Source organism: Epinephelus moara, chromosome 6 (genome assembly GCF_006386435.1).
Source record: "Epinephelus moara isolate mb chromosome 6, YSFRI_EMoa_1.0, whole genome shotgun sequence".
Taxonomy (NCBI): domain Eukaryota; kingdom Metazoa; phylum Chordata; class Actinopteri; order Perciformes; family Serranidae; genus Epinephelus; species Epinephelus moara.
In genome coordinates this window covers 12440837-12460358 of record NC_065511.1, presented here as the reverse complement: position 1 = coordinate 12460358, position 19522 = coordinate 12440837, and the positions used below count along the sequence as shown (strand labels likewise).

Sequence of the window (19522 nt, the reverse complement as noted above, 5' to 3'; positions counted from 1 at the left end):
TGTTGCCGGCCGTTTTCGCCGGTGTGTTAAACACACTTTAGAAAGGAGTGTCCCCAGACTATCAGAAGGCGGAGATCTCTGATTGTCTGGTGGCGAGACTAGCTAAAATATGATCAAAAATAGAGTAATATCTATGAGGCTGAAAATGTAGCCCATAGCAACCTCACTGTCTCTTTGACATTACACTTACTACTTGTATCCCCCCCAGACTATTATAGTAACTATAGTACCACAACTTAGAGCATTATTTTCTCAAATAGAAGTAAAAAAAAAAATAGGATAGACATAATCCATAAATATTAGATCTTTGTTTGTTTGTTTGTTTGTTTGTTTGTTTGTTTGTTTTGGACTAAATGCATTTTTCTTACCAGTACTAAAGCTCAGAATTTCTCGTCAACAGCAACTTATTCTGAAAAGTAATAGCAACTTTGCTAAAAGCCTTGGAACAAAAGAGAGAGAAAACAAAGCAAAAAAGGGAATTATTCATAAGATGAATGACTACTAGAGGAGTAATACGATTCTTGAGAAGAGCAGCTCTATTAATAACAGTTGTCTACAAAGGTGCACAGAGGGTGTTTTGTAAGTTTATACTACTCATCTGAGATTGTTGATACAGTGGCTCTAACTATCCATATAAGGTTTACGAAATATCGCTTGTTGCTGGCAATACAAAAGGCCTGGACACTGTAACCAAGACATGCCAGAGACAGCTGATGACAAATTCTGAGCTAAGTGTGATGCATGACTAAATGAAAAGTCTTCCCCTTCCCATCATCCTAATTATAACTTATTTTTGCATGGTGAGGTAATTATCTTCAGTATGTTGGGTGTTTTTTCCCCCTGTGAGGCTCTCAGGACTGAGTACCACTCTCCACCTCTCCCTTTTATGCCCGCCTCCTCACAGTTCATCAGACTAATTGTATTCACTGCACTGTATGTGCTACATGGAGCTGTTTCCTTATAATGTGCTTGTACTCAGAGCTGAAGCCATAAAATCAATCGATCCCCTCCTCATTGACTGCCAGTCAGACGTTGCTCTCCCCTTTCAACGAGAGCCGTAACAGTCAGTGACTCATCCTCCTCATTTCCATGTTTCCATGTTTTCACATGGTGTACGGGTGATGTAAGTTGTTGGTGTGTTCCCTGATTGCCTTGATGTGCAGTTTTCACATGGCCTCAAGGCGATTTGGATATACTCTCTGGAAAGAAAACCCTAGACTAGTTGATAGTTGTGTTTTCACAGGATGCAGCTTGACCCACAGGGCCCTGTCACACTGTTAACATTACGCTGTATATCAGATATTCCTTCTTAAAAGAGAAAAGGATACGCTTGTTATGACTTTACCACAAATTAAAGGTATGATAGCCCACAGTAGCCGAAAATACCCAATAAGCCATTTGTCTTAAGTGATGTGTTTAGTGCCATTACATCAGCTTTATCTAGTGGTCGATATCGAGCTTGCCTTGTGCCAGTACTGGATATATGAAAGTACCTGATAATCTCAGAGCCTCCTTCTCAAATGAACTTCACAGTTTAACCCAAAAGCCATCTTGTATGCATCTTGTGGGAGAGGATAATGAATGAGGATTAAAATCGAAGTTCATCCATATTTTGGCTAAAATACAACTCCTTGGTATACAACAAGAATATGGATGGACAGAAGCGAAGTGGATTATGCTGCATGAGTGGTTTGAGAGGATTTTGTGGTCGTTTTGTTTTCCCTTCGCCATGAAACTGGGTCACCATAGGAATCTACTGTAACCACATTGAATCCAAGCTGACTACAGCCACCACCATTTGGAAAGGTCCAAGATAAATCAGGCATTTAAGAAACACAAGGATGCTCAAGGAGATAAGATTCATTGTAGAGCATTGTTTTAACTTTTTTGTCTTCTGATCCAGAAGACAAAGCTTTCAATTTACAGGTCTGTCTATGTATCAACCCTTACCGATGGTCATGAGTATTGGGTAGTGACCAAAAGAATGAGATTGCAAAATCAAGCAGCCGAAATGAGTTTCCTTGGTAGGGTGGCTGGGCTCACCCTACCCCACCTTTTATGTGATGAAATATACAATAAATAAACAATGATAAGCTAAATCTTGCAGCACTCTTTGACATTTCCTAAAGGCACCTCAGGGTTACCTGGCACCCACTTTGGGAACCACTGGTATAACACAGCCTTCTCATTTGTTGATGCAGCTTCAGGTGAAGCTCAGGTGAAGTCATAAGTGTTTGGTTTAATGAGTTAACTCAATGCCAGGACACTGTGCAGCAGAAATGTCATGTGTGAGTGAGATTGCTTTGTGGCGTAAAAGAAAATGGCAGTTTTCATTTGATAATGCAATCCTACTGGAAAGCTAGTAAAAAAAAACAGCTTTTAACAGGAGGTTTCTGAGTCTGAGACTAATTCAGATCAACAGCAGTGTTGATGTTAAAGGTTCCAACTTGTACCACACCTTCTTGTTTACTAGTGTGGCCATTATAGTACCCCTCCCAGGCTCAAAATCAAGGGAGAAAAAGAGAAACTGGTTGTCAGTAAAGCCTGTATAGTCTGGGCACTGTTGTCTGGGAGTGCTTTACTCTATTATTTCTGGAGAGAGTGGCTTCGGCTACTACCTATCTCTGTCAGGCCCTTCCTTACAGATCCATTTATGGATGATTTCCTTTTGTCTAAAAATCAGTGGGGAGTTTAGTAGGGCTTGGCAATTTTCCTTTATCAAGCTGTGGCTTCAGCACTAGTGATTTAATAATGTGTCATTGGTTGGCCCTTTCCTGAGTGTTTAGCTGATGACTGGACAGGACAGAGTAGGGCAGAATGAGATGTGGCTAAAGACGATGTTTTCATGGACCTCAGGGATGCACAGAGAGAAGTGGTGAATCATCCTCCTTCCCTTAACTCTCCAAACCACGACAGACTTGACTATAGTTGATTCAGATTTCAACAAGTACACATTTTGGCTGATCATGTGGATTTAGATTTGATGATTTTTCCATTGGTTGTTAAAGACATTATAAAAATGCTATAAAACTGTAACCACTGCGTATTACAAGAGCTCTCGGCTTCTTAGAACAATAAGAAAAAAGTGCAGATGACACACCAAGTGTACAGTACAGTACTAAAGATGGTATTTGGAAGCTAAAGTTGTCTTAACTATAGTTTACTTTCCACACAACCATATTTAACACTGCATTTAATCATATGGCATTGTCACCCAGGGGGTCTCAGAGTGGGGCCCTTGGATTGCCTGGTTCTAGTTCCACTGGTAGTGCTTTCCATTATTTGTGTGTAATTTAAACCAACAGAGTCCAACATCCAACCCAGCACGCCCCGCTGAGATATGGTACTGTTCCGGGACGTGGTTCAAAGACTACTGACTCCACTCTGACCCAGTTGGTGTTAGCTGAAGATGAAGGCTTGCACATTTTCTGCTGTAAATGCTTTCTGAATTAGAATCAGACTTCTAGTTGCCTGTTGGGGTTATCTGAATGTGAAGCAGAGAAGCCAAGAGGCCTGGGGCATCATGCACAACTGTAAAAGTCATGGCAGACCTTTCCCATGTTTTCCCCATCAGGGGTTACACTAAAGTGCCTTCAAAGGCCTGTGTTTATACAAGGGGGCTCTTATAAGAGACTTGAGAATTGGATACAGGTACCACCATGTTGGGTAAGGAGGTTATGTAACAGTGGTCTGCTGCTGCTCAATCCCATCAGTTGCCCAATAGCCTAAAGCCCAATTCACTCATTTAACCTTCATATAACTGCAACGTGTTGTGCAAACTTCTGAACTAAAATCACTGAGGCAAGTCGATGGTATTTAATCTTTTGAATTAATGCTGATTTTATTCTATACAAGTTTTCGTGGTGATACTGAAATAAAGAAATGCAGATGTTTTATCTGGATTTTATGTTCTGCAGAAATGGCCTTGAGGTGCATCTGAATTTTAAAACAAGACTCGATATCTAACTACATTGAAGCACAGTGGGGGCTCATCACACGCCAGAAAAAAATATTGCATAGATGAGAAATGGAGAGAAAACTTTACAAACCTTGAAAGACTTAGGATTTAAGATTTTCATGAATAAACCACCACTTTTAGGACTATTTATTTATGGTTGGCATTTTTTTTGTTTTAGCCATCCAATGTATTTGCATTCATAACCTAAGACATACCCAAAGTAAATTGAAATCTGTTCTTGAACCATTTGGATGACATGCATTTTTTTGGTCTCTTTTGAAAGGTAACACCACAATACAAAGTTATTTGTACTGTAAATACATCTGGTTGTAAGATGGGGCATCTGACTAAGATACAGTCAGATATATTGGGGTTTTTTTCTGTGAAAAGGTTTGAAGAATATTAATACTAGTAGAAAACAGTATCATACAACAGCTTTTCTGTGAAGAAAAGAAACTCAGAGTGGTGAGTATGGTGTTGTTGTGTTTTTATGTTAATGTACAATAAATTCTGGAATCCAAGCTGGTATTCAAATAATGAACACTATGAACAAATAAATAAAAACTGGGTAAAAAAAAACAAACAAACATTGACTGTTTTAGAATTACCTATAGTCTACTATAACAGTCCAGATGGTAAATTTAGTTTAATGTACATTTTCATAGCACTAAATCCACAAGTAATTTATTTTCCCCTTTTGTTTTGGCCCTGCCTTTATTTGGTACAGGTTTTATCCACAATTGGCATTCCAAAATTCCATCCTTTTCCATAATTAAACTCTTAAGGTGTGTTCACAACGGACCTGTTTTTTTTGTCGCTAGAGACGAGTTTACATACAAAGTCAATGTAAACGGGTGATTGAGCATATATTCGCCCGGGAGAAAAATCGCTCAGGCTCCAAGCGACAGCGACAGACAGAGCTTGACTGTCATGACATGTCAGCTTCATTAAAAGTATAGCTGCAAATTAAAAGCAACAATAGATGTAAAAACACACAGACACAATGCATCTGTGATCAGTTCCCTAATTTAATTTTAACAATTTTTTCAATCTTCTCCAATTTCTCATTTTATTTTATGGAAGTGATCAATGTAAGTGCACTTGTCCTAGAACCGCCACAATGGTTTTTATAATGCAAATAACTCTGTTTAGATAAAACCTACAAGCTTCTCTTCCTATGACTTTTCCTAAAAATGTGTCTTGTATGTTTTCTGAAGCCTTTAAGTTACAAAAATGAAACACACTGGACTTCTGAGCATTTATACCTCTGACTGAAATTATACATTTTGATACATACAGGTAGGCTATACATATTGCAAAACTCTGTAAAAGTACACCAAAGCATACATTTTCATTTCCAAATATTTATTTGAAAACAAAACCATTCATACTGTCAATAAAAAAACATTTTGTTAATAATAAAAAACAAATGTAATCTCAACAGTGACCGCGCCAGCCGGCGGGACTGCAGCGCTTGGAGGGGCGCTGTAATCCTGGCGGTTCTAGTGTAAAGCACCACGGACAGCGCCAGTGCATCTGTTGCTGTAGCTCAAAGGCTCTGATGCCTGAGTCAGAGCATGTGAGCGGAGTTGGAGCTGGAGCTGCCTCAACCGTAGGTTATTGGTAGGAAGAAAAATGGCTGCTGAAAAAACTGTCACTGTCAACTGCATCCAAGCGCCACAACGATCTGCCAGACATCATATGTAACTTCATTGTTTATGCTGCCTGTGTGCTCAGAAGCACACAATGAATGCATTTTTGAGTAATTTCCGAGAAGTTATGATAAAATAAAATAAAAAATATTACAGACTATAGAATAGGACTGACAACCTCTCCAATGTCTCATGTCAATTAATTAACACTATTTGTCTGCTTTTTATAATGCCTTTTTTTTTTTCTCTTGGCTGCTGCGCTGCTGCTGCACTGTGTCTCCAGTTGAAAGTGGTGATTTGCTAAATACATTCTACAATAATAAATTAGATTAACTTTTGGTCTATAATATTGTTGGCTATATTACGCATTTTAATTAAAAAAAACTTAAAGGGAAATTTCGGTTTATTTCAACCCGTCTCCTATCGTCCTAAATTTGGTTCAAGTGACTAGTGACATACAGATAATAGTTAGCATGTTAGCCATTAGCCTAGATACAGCCGTAGCGTCAGACCTGTTAAAACTAAGAGAACGGGCATCCTTTCAAGTGCAAAGTTAGTCCACTAAACAAGCTTTTTTCCACAAAGACCGCCTCACATCGTTAGGATAAATTTCCGTGATGATTTACTTGACATTTGGGGCCCGTCCCAATACCCCCCCTTAGCCCTACCCTTTGGCCCTCCCCCTACATTTGCGCGTTCCCGCGAGGGGTAGTGGTGTCCCAGTTCCTTTTTGCATGTAGGGGTAGGGGGCATAACGAGGGGTAGTGGGTATGAAACTAGCCCTTCGGAGCGAGGGATTTCGGATGCTGACTTGCCAGCGAGGGGTAGATGTTGCCATGGCTACCACCGAGCAAGAGACGGGGAAAAAAGTCTACCCCATTGGTTTTCTATAGAAGCCTCATTGTCCGTTGGTAGTAATCGACCACCGGAGACGGAAAGGGGGTTGTTTATGACAAGGTTGTAGTCATTGTGGTCTTTTAGCTCAGCGAAAGTGCCGGCTCAACAGTGCTGTGTGCGCTCCTGGAGGAAGAATGAGAACGAACGAAAAGTTTTGTAAGAAGTTTAAACAACTGCACAATGGACTACTCGTTTGTAAACGACCTTTGCAGTACGATGCCTTTAAACACAGTGCCAACCTTCTTCTTCTGCTGTCCCATTACATTGCAATGGTTTCCTGCTGGTTGGCGACACCCACGTAAAGGAACATTATCGCCATCAAGTGGGCTGGAGTGTATAACGCTTCAGGGTCAAACGAACGATCAAGTGGAAGTTTACACACGGGTGTGAGGCAGCTGAAAAAATAGTTCCAAAATCGAGATGAATAGCGAAAACACGGATGGAAACCACATTTTGCTAAGATTTTTATGTCAAAACATCAACGAACACCACTGACCACTCGGTGAGTTTCATGGCTTTGAAAACGAACGTTTAGGGTGGTTTTAGGACAGGTTCACACATGGCCATAGGCAGCACTGTTAAGCCAGGCAGGGGAAAGCCAAATTCTCAGAAAATGAGTGATTGTCATTGTTTTGGTCTTAGCCACTCTATTTCATCATAAACAACCCAGAAATGGGGCTCAAAGTGCAAAATATACTTACATACTTCTCCTTTCAATAAATAATATTATATTATTGTTCCCCACATATTTTAAGCTTGTCTGAACTGGACATTAATGAGTGATGCATTGATGTAGTCATCAGATAAGTAATCAAATTTTTCCGTATAAGGAAACCATACCTTTATGGTTGTTATTTCCATGGACACAGTAAATGAACAAGGCTACACAAACGCTGTGAAGATTATATTATTTAACTTTTTTCAACTCATTTTAGGTTCTTATTTATAAATGAGACGTAATATAGTTTAAAGATATTGCTGTATTTTCTTTCAAACTGATTTGTACACAGATGTATGGATTTGGTAGCCTACAGTTGTAAGGCCATTCGGGCAGAGCTGTTTTAAAGGCTGTGACGTACAGTCAAAGAAGCAGTTCTTTGTGGGAGTGCGGGTTCAGTTGCATTCTGTATTTCTTGCCTTGCTTTTGACAGCATAAAGCTTGCTCTTGCCAGCATTCTCTCACACAGCGGTAAACATTTTTGCTGCATTGGCTGCCTGCTCCAAACATTATGTAAAACACTCTGCTTGTAACAGCAGTTTATTTTTTGAGATTCTCGATTTCATATTTTAGAAAACAGAACAGGGGGAAGTAATCTGGAAACACAAATATTTTTCCATATTCTCTTTTCCTTTTTCCATATTTATCCAAACCTGGAAATTACTAAAATCAAATTCCATAGTTTCCCATACTGTGTAGGAACCCTGTTGGTCATAGAGGCAACACTCCAAGCTATTACACCCCCATCTAAGACCTGTTTTATGGTATCCTCTGTAGGTTTCACTGTACATTATACTGTAGTTTTTATGACAATTTAGACTCTGCTAGGTTAGCCCTATATAGTCAGACTCCGAAGAACATTGTCAGACCCAACAGACATCAAAGATGAGCCATCTAAGGTGCACTCTGTTGGCTTCAGCTTTACTGACATACATGGGCATATAACATTTTACTGTTAGCATGTTGATGCAGGTTTTATGAAGATAAGAAAAGATATATTAGCTGACCATTCCGATGGCCTAAGTGATGAGTGTAAATAGTCCTTTGAAGGCACTTTCGGGTATCCACTGATAGAGAACGAGATGGTGGGCATGACTCCCCCAGGCCTCATGGCTACTCAGTCAGACGAGCCCAACAGCCATTACAAGTTTAGAAACACATCAAAGAATTATAACTAGTCTTGGCCTGTTCTTACTTGAAATCAAGCTGGTTTGTGGGCCTGGCATTGTCTTTCCTTGCTGGTAATAGCAAGTGATATTGGCACTTTCCTACTCCTGTCTGACTGCAACCCCCAATCTGTGGGTGTTTCTGACAAACTGATTTTTGTGTGACAGGAGACACAATATCATCACTGAAAGTCTAAGCCCCCGCTGTGAAGTATTTTTAAATCCAGCGCCACTGCAGGGTGCAAGTGTTTTGGCACTGCCAGGATGACATATTTTTATTCTGGCATTTAAGTATATTACATATAATGATGCACTTCCCAAAAGATAAACACTGATTTGAATGAAATCTGAGTTGTGTGGCCATTCTCTGTCCAGCTGTGGTGGCAGGCAGACTACTGTGCTTTTCTCCCACTTCCAGTAAATGTATTTAGAGGAGATTACAGATGTGATCCAGACAAAAGAGCAAACTCCCTGGCACTGTCTGACTGGTTGTCTGAAGTCGGGCAGAGAATAGATCCTGAGGCTGTAATCTCGATGGTCACGGATAATCTAATTGTCACTTTTCATCAATGAAAGGAAAGAAAAGTACCTTGTGTTATTTTGAGTCGGTGGTAGGAAAGGTTTGTATTTTCCTCTTCAGGGTTCATCAGAAATGTTAATTTTGACTTTGCTTTTTTTTATTTAGTCTTTAGACTAAAGATTATGAATAGCTTTTCACATTTTACTAATTCTTATCCGTTAGCTTCCTTTAGCTTTGGTTCAGTTTTAGCCGACAACAACTCAGAACCTTTTAGTGGACAAAAAGTCATTACAATATTGTCAACGTTAATTATTTTTGTCTTTTTGTCAAAATGTTTTCTCTGTATTTGTGTTTAAATTTGATTTAGATGTATTTTTTTCTAGAACTACAAATAATTTCTACACATTTAGAAACCTATTTTTCGCCAGCAGATTTTTTGACGGGTTTCAACAATAATTTACGAGCACACACTCAGTGATCATCATTTATAAAACTTTTAATTTTAAACTAATTTGAGACAACTAGGATTTGTACCCAGGTTCACTGTAAAATCTGACTTATCGATCTCACTATTAAGAAGCAGAAAAATAATTTTATTTCAGCTGAATTCTTTATAAATCTGCAACATGTTGGTCTGGAGATTTAAACTCATGTCTTCTCATAGGGTTGGTGATTAAACTGGACCTTGTTCGGCAGCTGGTGGCTGCTTGTTTTGCTGCACTTTAGGGGCTAACAAGCAGAGCTCGCTGCAAACAGCCAGTGCTGCAACCAACAAACTCCACAAATCTATTTGAGAGCTCCACCATCCACAGTCAGACAAACACAGCTGCTTATTTACTGGCCAGTTATGATTCGCGCTGATGGCTAATTCTGCTCCGATGTGAGTGATTTGGAGAATAGTGAGACATCATGGCACTGACTACTTACTGGTGTTTATCAACCTGTTGGCACCCCAATCTCAAACCGCTCATTCAGCATTGGAAAATAATTGCAAGCACAGCCCAAGGCTTCCTATTTAAAAACATTTTTCTTATACATTTTATAAAATAATTAATCACTTTTCTCATTTCCTCTCATTGTAAATGTAATTGTCAAATTATAAATGAAAGCCCCCCGCTAACATTTGAGTTCAGCCTTGTCTGGTTTCTGAGAACAAAACATAAATTTTGTCATTGTTTTTATTATCAAACATATAAACATTTTTGGACAGTTTTTTCCTTAACAAAATTTACACTGTGTCCACCATTTCATATATACCGTGGACAAAAGTTCATTCACTGCATGTCAAGCTTTCAAAAAAATACTGTTAAGAAATGGAGCTTTTAAGTCAAGTCTGCACAGAGGCAAAATGAAATATGAAAATATGGATTGATCTAGACCTGAAAAGACGAAACCTTAATATGAGCCTAATGTTGTTTGGACCTTCCCCCTGCCTGTCAGTAATTCAAAGACGTTGACATCCAGCTTTGCTCCAGGCTCAGTCTATTCAAGTACACTCCTGTTCAACTTAAACATTCCCAAGTCTGTATGTTTCCAATAAATGAGACTGAGCTTTGCCCAAGAAATAACCTGTTAGCTTTTTTAGCTTGGTGCCAGTTATGACATGCATAAATCATGTTTAAATGATCCTTATAACAACACTGAACTGTTTCAGTGACTTCATGGGTATAGATCAGACTTTTTGATATATTTAATTTCCATTTCTTTAGATCAAGACCCAAAGAAACCAATGACAAGGTCAAGGTTTAGCTCACTGAATGTTATGTAATCTGAAACATAACATAGCATCATTCTGCGACAAAAGCCACAATCCAGAACCCCTGGCTTTTTTTTCTCTATTCTCATTCACTTGTAATACACATCTGACTCTCACTGCACTTCAAAGACCCCAGGGCCATGGGCATTTGTCAGTACATGAAAGAAATGCGTTAAAGAAGAAAATATTGGAAAATGCAAAGATTGTGTTTTCATGTCACCAAGGGTACAGTGGCTGTTGTCTGGGCCTGTCTCAGGTTATTCTGAAGTCCGCGAGGAAGGAGGAAACAGAGCAGTGAAAAGGAAAGGCGGGTTTGTTAAACTAGTTGTCTCCACTCAGTGTACATTCATTACAGCTAATCACAGTTAATTAACTGGGTGGAGCAGACCGATCAAGTCCAAGTGTGCAGGAGCCCAGCTGCCAGGCAGATAGCAGAGCCGGCAGCATAGAGCCCTGCACAGCAGATCAGGTGGAGCTCCACTTAGTCTGGGGAGTTCATTCTTCAGTCACCAAAATGAAAGACCTCATGACCACTGGGCTGGCCTCTGTCGATGGGCTTTTTATGTCAAAGAATCAATTGGAAGACAATTTTAAAGCCATACTATGAAGGAGTGTCAATGACGGTTTGTGAGCAAGCTTACCACTCAAAGTAAAAGTAAAAGCCAACCCCAGATTCACACTCGTTAGGCATTTCGCCTCACTGTATTTGTGTTTTTCAGTGCTTATCTTTTGGATGCCTGCTGCTTACGTTCTGGCATCTGGTCGCAACCTTTTTATAAAGCCCCAACGTCATCTGAGCACTGTGGAGGTACATGCATAGGAATGTCCCGAACACATAAGAAAATACGGGCAGCGGGCAGAGTGTCTGCAGAAAAAAATACCACCACACATTCTCGTGGGTCCTAAATGATGACGAGAGGGATTACTCCTGTATGAGTCTGTGCATTGTTTTTTTTGTTTGTTTGTTTGTTTTGTTTTTTAATCCTGCATAGTATATCTTTAAGGTGGAAAAAGATCTTTTACTTATCATTATGAAGTAAATGTTGATTGCACAATATAATGACTATAGAATAATGACACCTTGGTGTTTAGATTGGTTCCCTATAAGGCCTGCATTTACAATGCAATTAATTCCATCACCGGGTACCATCTCCCCATGAAATGAAGGTTCAATTTTCAGCCCAAAATGAAGTGCATCAGCCATCGTGCAACCAAACAGACTGAAGATATCATTTTTGTTTTCCCCAGTAGCTATTGGTCGCTAGCCGCAGTTACCAAAGAGTATCGATGTAAGTTCTTTGCAGTTACTGTAAGCTGAAAAGTTGTCTGTTTCCACTTTAAACCAATAATTGCAGGTAACTTAATATATCACCATCCATACTCCTCAAATGTCCTTCAGATTTTTTCGTCCACTTTGCATCATGGTGCCCAGAGGATGAATCTTGATGACTTTTTTTGGTTCTCTCACTTTTTATGTTGCACCAGCAGAAGGTCAAATGTTTCACTTTCTAGTGAATTATCTCAACATCTATAAGATGCATTATCACAAAATTGGGTACAGATATTCATGGTTCCTAGATAATGAATCCTACAGACTCTTTTCCTCCTGCAGTCCCGTAAGGTTGATATTTATGGTTTTGAGTGAAATGTCCCAACAACCACTGAAAGGATTCCCAGGAAATTCAGTACTTACATTCATGTTCCCCACAGGATGAGTTTTTATCTTTGATGATCCCATAACTTTTCATTTGTCCTGTACTCTTGGTGCATAAATAAAGCTAAAGGCAGTACCACCTGCCTCAACTGTACTTCGTGTTTATTGTTAATAAGCAAATGTTAGCATGCTAACACACAGAACTATGACGGTGAACATAGTAAACATTATACCTGCCAAACATCAACATTTTACTGTTGTCATTGTGAGTATGTTAGTATGGTGAGTTTTAAGCATTTTGCTCAAAGCATCACTGTGCCTAAATGCAGCCTTGCGGAGCAGCTAGCATGGCTGCAGACTCTTGGTCTCGTTCCTGTTTCATTTATTGTTTCCTGCATCCAAACTTGATCATTCTGGATTTGTAGTCCTACTTGGCAATCCTTTGAATTTAACGATACAACCCAAGACATGTCCTGCAGGCGGGAAAGCTCTCACTGTACCATGTCATCTCCACAGGCACACAGAGCAACAGATTTCTGCTGCAGTGTCTCTCCTTCTTTTTCTCTTGTTGTGTTATATTTTTACAGGCTGTAAAAGTACCAAAACACAAAGGGCTCCTCATGAAGACTGACTTTCCCCTGGACTCTGCCAGATGTTTTATAAGAAATGAAAAACATAGTGTGAAACATACAAGTCCTGCCCTCCCAAATGCCCAGCTGATCCATGGCAGCCAATTGGTGGGTTCGTAATGTGGGATTAAATGGATGGCTGAGTTTGTGATGCTGTCAGTGTCACAAGAAACAGGTCAAAATCCATTCTGCATCTCTGTCGGAGACAGACTGCACACAAACAGGTGTTACGCAAAGACGGTGCTGTGCAGCTTCCTCGAAGTCAACTCGTATGCTTTTATTTTGGTTGCTTGAGTTGTTTGCAGGTTTGCAGTTTCAGCTGCAAAAGGGTACTTCAGGTCTTTTTCTAAAAATCTGTGAGCACACGTCCAAGTGTGTTCGTTTAACTCATCAGGGGGTTTGTCCCATTTGGAGTGTTTTGGCCAACTTCATTCTGCTTTGTCTCCATGGGAAGAGGTCAGAAGCCAGTATAGAGACACGAGTCATGGCTTGTTTTGCACTCTGGCCAAATTGCCTGAGCACTTGCCTGCCCTGAAGGAGCCTGAATAAACCATTTTGACTTGTAGCATATGAATCAGATATGGCAATAAAAATGAAATTAAGTTGTCAAGCTGTTTGAAATACCCATGTTATACTTGCCCGTTCGAGTCAGTATCACATATCCCCTTTTGATAGTGTTGGATATGCCAAAGCATTGAGAAGTGGTAAACCAGATCGAACATACTCGTGACATGCAGCAGCCTATATGAACCCTCATCTTTCCCTCAAACACTGAAGGATCGGAGCCTTTGCCGTCTGAACATGTTGGCTTGGCTTCCCTGCCTGAATGAATTATGTTTGAGCACTGACAGCTTTCACCCAATAATGAGAGTATTTTTTCCCCCTCACCTTGGTGTTTTTTTCCTTGCAGGAGGAGTGCTTCCTCAACCTGGAGGCTCCCATCAGTAGGGTCTGCGGTTATGACACCCCCTTCCCTCACATCTTTGAACCCTTCTACATCCCAGACAAGTGGAAGTGCTTCGAAGCAATTAAGAGGATGATCAACTACTGAATCCTCATCAGGTAGGAAAGATCTGACAGCTCCCTTTCAAGGAAAGTGACAAAGAGGCATTATGTAATTTTTCAAACACTTAGTGTATATTAGTGCCTGTCAACCATTGCCCTATAATCTGCATTATATATTCCCATAATGTAGTTAGGAAGACACGATATCCAACTATGATCTGCCAAAAAAATTTAAATTGCATTTTGTCTTTTTTTTCCTACACACTCTTTTACTTAGCTGTCTGATATAATTTTTCACTGGACATATATATTTTATTCTTATCCAGACACCACAGGCTAATGCATATTCCAGGGCCCTGTTCAGATATAGTATCATGTACATCTGAACTGCAGCTCTGGTTTAACAAAGTGAGATTGTATCGTATCTCCCAGCTTGCATTGAATTTTATCTGTGGAAAGATCTACATTTGCACTTGGCCAAGATGTCCATATAGCTTAAGAAGATTACAGTAGCAATTTGTAAAGAGGCTCAAACTACACAGAAAACTGTGTGGGTGCTTCAAAACATAATGCGTTCTACAAATTTGCCTCATGGCTAGGGGGCGCTGTCACTATCTTGGACAACTAACACTGGCTTTCTGTTTAGCCACCTGCGGTAAATAATATAATAATAATATTAGTGTCTGGGAGTCAAATAACATGATGTCCAGAGGCCAACATGATTCATCCAAGAAGGAAAAACCAAATACAGTTGTGAAATTAAGCAAAAAATTAAGATAACAGAAAACAAGAGGGGATCAACATAGTTTCTGTACTGAAGAGTATAACCCCAATTCCCAAAAAGTTGGGACACTGTGTGAATCATAGATAAAAACAAAATGCAATTATTTGCAAGTCCCGTTTGACCTGTGTTCAGTTGAATACAGTCCAAAGATAAGATGTTCAAACTGACGGGGGCAACAAAAGTCTGAGAAATTTGTAGAATGCTCAAAAAACACCTGTTTGGAACATTCCTCAGGTAAACAGGTTAACTGGTAACAGATTAAACTATTGTGATTGGGTCTGAGAGGGGCATCCTCGGAAGGCTCAGTTGTTCTCAAGCAAGGATGGTGCAAGGTTCACCACTTTTATGAAAAACTGTGGGCAAATACTCAAACAATTTTAGAACAACCTTTCTCAATGAACAATTGCAAAGAATTTAGGGATTTTACCATCTACAAACCATAATTTTATCAAAAGATTCAGAGAATCCGGAGAAATCTCAGCACCTAAGCGGCTGGGTCAGAAACCAATATTGAATGTCTGTGACCCATAGTCCCTCAGGCTGCACTGCATTAAAAACACACATGATTATCTGAAGAGTATTATGACATGGGCTCTGGAACACTTCGGCAAACCATTGTCAGCAACAACAGTTAGTCACTGCATTTACAAATGCAAGTTAAGACTCTACCATGCAGAGCGAAAGCCATTTATCAGCAACATCAAGAAATGCTGCCGACTCCTCTGGGCCAGAGTTCATCTGAGATGGTCGAAAACAAAGTGGAAAAGTGTGATGTGGTCTGACGAGTCCATATTTCATTGTTTTTTGGAAATCAAGGATGTCATTTCCTCTGGACTAAAGAGGAAAAGAACCATCTAGATTGATAACAGTGCAAAGTTTAACGCCAGCATATGTGATGGTATGGGGGTATGTTAGTGCCCTTGTTATCATGGGTAACTTGCACATCTGTTAAGGCTCTGTTGATGCTGAAAGGTACAAACAGATATTGGAGCAATATATGCTGCCATCCACAAGATGTAATTTACAGTCCCTGCTTATTCCTGCAAGACAACGTCAAGCCACATTCTCCACATGTTACAACAGCATGAATACCTGCAAGAGCACAGGTAGTCTGGCCTGCCTGTAGTCCAGACCCGACTCCCATTGAACATGTGTGGTGCATTATGAAATGCTAAACAGGACAACGAAGACCCCAGACTGCTTGAATATCAGGTGACAATTGGAAGAATTTCACTTTCAAAACTAAACTGGTTAAACTGGTGAACATGCCCCTGTCCCAACGTTATTGGAAAATGTTGCAGGTATCATAGTCAAAATTACTTTATCAGTTTGAACATTAAATTTCTTGTCTTTGGACTGTATTCAATTTACTTAAGGTCAACAAGGGTTTGCACATCACTGCATTCTGTTTTTATTTACATTTAATACTCAGCATCCCAACTTTTATGGAACCGCTGTTGCACTTTTTAAAACTACCATTGAAAATTTCTCAGTTACAAACAACACTGGTATTATTATTTTCACAGAGGCATTCAAAATTACAGTACACATCCATCTAACATACTTTTCCATCTCTTCTCCATATCATATGAAGCTTAGCATAGCTAGCATGCTACCTAAAGTCAGGCTGTATTAAATCTTACCAATTCTACTCAGGTGTGACTGTTGAGGGAGAATTGGTCAAGCTTAAACAATTAGCTGATGAAGTGATGAGTTGATGGAGGGAAAATGAATTGACAATATTTTAGGTTTCCTTTATCTTAGTTAGGAAGTTAGGAATATTTTCATTCCATTCTCTTTCGTTCTTTATGCACATTAAAAAGTGAGACCAGACTTCACAAAACTTTCCTGGTAATTATTAGTCCGTGTGAGTAAAGGTTTAAAAGAAGAAATGTTGTCATTAATTTTAACCATTCATCAAAGCCAGGCATTGTCTGACTCTTCCAATGGCAGAGAACAGTCCTTGAAGCGCCAATGAAGCCTGCCAATGCAAGTGTAAATTTTAGTTTGGATATATCTAGTGGTAGGAGAGACCTGTCTCCTAATAAGCACAACTGGGACCACTCTGGCACCCAATGTGAAGGTTGACTGTTTTAAGGTTTGTAAAGCATCTGTTTTGGGTGTATTCACACCTGTATTTAGAGCTGCCGACTTGTAATCAGACCACCCAAGACTGATTTAAAGCCAAGTGTTAACAGGGCTTACGTGTCATCGATGTGCCCAATTTACTTGTGTAACCTCATACTGCGCTCTCATTCTGTAGGTATGTTATTGTCTTTCATTGGTTGCATAAGTGTTGAATAATCTTTTGAGATGGGACGGACCGTCTGCCAGACTCTTTCGTAATCCCTTTTTAATTGTCAGTGTCATCTAAGTCAGAGTTAAAGCCATTAAAACGTTGGTCTTGATTAATAAGACGAAAGGAGCCATTAATAAAATATTTAATTGAATCCAACACGTCACCTCTCATCCTCACTGTTCTCCATCTCCATCCAGCTCTACTTTTCCTCCTCATCTGCCATCCACTGTGGACCGCCAAGTTATTCCCTCTAACTTACTGAACCTCTCTCCTCTTCCAGAGCCGACTTCTGGTAGCCCTGAACTCCACGCTCTCTCCTTTTCCCCTTCATTCATCAATCAGTGGAGAGCGGCCAGGAAAAGACACTTTGTTGACCATCCAATCAGGAAGCAGCATCCAGATGGGCTCCATGTCCCCCTGTGTCTTCCAGCTGACAGACTGTTACAGCACCTCTGCATTGGGAAACTTCATTTTGTTGCAAGGGAAAAAATGACTTGATCCACTCTATATGGTGAAACTCTACTTTGGCGTTAATATTATGCACATAATTTGATTTCCTCCTAAATAAGAGTTGTATACTGATAAAACTTTCATAGTATTTTGAATTTGTGACTGTCTGCCTTTCTGTGCTGTTACCTTTTGATTGAATGTGTCCAGCTCTGCTTTAATCTTTATCTAGTTTGACATGAACTGAACCTTATTGTACTAATATAGTGGATCTGTGGTTTTTAAGGAAAATAAAGTAATTTGAATTGGTGAAAACATTTGGTTTGGCGATTTGCATTGCTTTGAAATTGCTGGGATTTCACAGTGTCCTTCTGGCAACAAAAAGTAAAGAAGTTACCTCTCCTATGGGATTGCCACACTGGCTGTGGGATTAAGAAAAATATATAGCAGGCAAAGTCTGCAAATTTGATAAATCTTATGAAGTCTGGGAATTTTGCAACACCAGAACATATTTTACAACTTGTTGAGCACATTTATTGCATTAGATTTATGTTTTGTAGGAAAAACTGAAGAAGTACTAACATTTTTTCAGTCACAGTAGCACTTTTATTTAAAAAAAAAAATACAATTGTAAAGCTATGGATAAGTCATAGAACGTTACATTATGGCCACAAACCTTTATCCCGCTGTAAAGTTTTAAGACGTTTCCATTTCATCAGTGCTTCTGTGAGGAAAATGTGTTTTTTTGTTAAGCGTCTTGTCCATCTCATGTCGTCCAAAAGTTTGATATAGAGAGTCATGGTATCAATCAGGGCCATTGTTGGACCCCTGTCTCCTTGTAATGCATGTGTCTGAGAGATCTTGAGTCATAAGTAAACTGTTACCTAAACAACAATGAAAACTGCCTGTCAGAGGTTGGAATTCTGTCCATGCCTCCATTAGGACACGCTGGCAAGAAACAATAGTGTCCTCAGTCACTCTACCACCCTGACAGCTCGTGTGTGCAGGGAAAACACAAGTGTCATGAGTGAAATCATGTGTAAAACATGCTGACCTCTAGAGGCTGCGGAGTTCACCACACTGTGACAGAATTAGATGGAGTGACTATTTCTGACAGTTATGGTATTCAAAGAGGGGGCCTAAAAATCTAAGGTCTGACCTCTGGACGGTATTAAAGAGCAGGTCACAGAATCCCAAAAAATCTCAGGGGCTCTCAGTACTTGGCAACCCTGTAACATTAGACAATTCTTTGTGTACAAGCAGAAGTTTTGCTCTCAATATGATCCAAAATGCCAAAATTCAGATCGGTTCATCCTTTTTGAATGATGGCTATTTGCAACAAAACTGAAGCTTATCAACCAGTAAAAAACAGCCATACACCAATAACCTGCTTGGTGTAGAGTTCCTCTGGGGAGCATGACAAGTGTAAAGTTAAACTCGTTTGTAATCTGCCCAATAAATTTTTAGGAATGCTGACAACCATGTACAAGCAGATTTTTAGGTCAGGTTCATAAGTGTTTATTCTCTGGGGTCCATAAATGCTCACAAAACAGTTTTACAAAACCATATATTTTGTGTATAAAGTTGACAATTTCCCCTCTAGATGGTGCAAGAGAAAAGCTCAAAACAACCAGCTAAAAGAGGCTAAAAGCTGCTTAGAGCTGGGTTTGATTTCACGTTTCATACGCCAGGCGATACTTCTGTTTTCTTCAGTGTGCACTTCAGTTATATTAAAGTTATTGAAATCAATCCAATGTATATGGTTGACAACTGAAACGCTCTGCAAGACATTACGAAAAAAAAATACTTGTATCCAAGCTGTGTTTTTTTTTTTTTCCCTTTACTTTTCTTTAGATAGGGAAATATGTCCCCAATAACAAACCCTCTCTGTAATTCTTTTTGGCCTTGTAGCTGTTTGGAGGGAACAGGCTACTCCCTTTAAGGGAGTAGCCTGTTCTCTGGTGTTTGTTGCTTTCGATGCAGCCTTTGCCTGAGTTACATGAATGAATGGTTTTTCAGTCAGTGTTTATTTTTGTC

At 39.6% G+C, this 19522-nt stretch overlaps 1 protein-coding gene across 1 annotated transcript in view; it reads left to right on the top strand.

The window, feature by feature from the left end:
- bckdhb (branched chain keto acid dehydrogenase E1 subunit beta) overlaps positions 1–17802 on the top strand; it is a 67196-nt gene extending 49394 nt beyond the window's left edge. Inside the window, exons 10-11 of the mRNA XM_050046944.1 lie at positions 13861–14012; positions 17319–17802. Of these exons, the coding sequence (XP_049902901.1) occupies positions 13861–14001 (141 nt within the window). The 3' untranslated portion in view covers positions 14002–14012; positions 17319–17802. The remainder of the gene's footprint in view (positions 1–13860; positions 14013–17318) is intronic.
- Positions 17803–19522: the final 1720 nt, after the last annotated feature.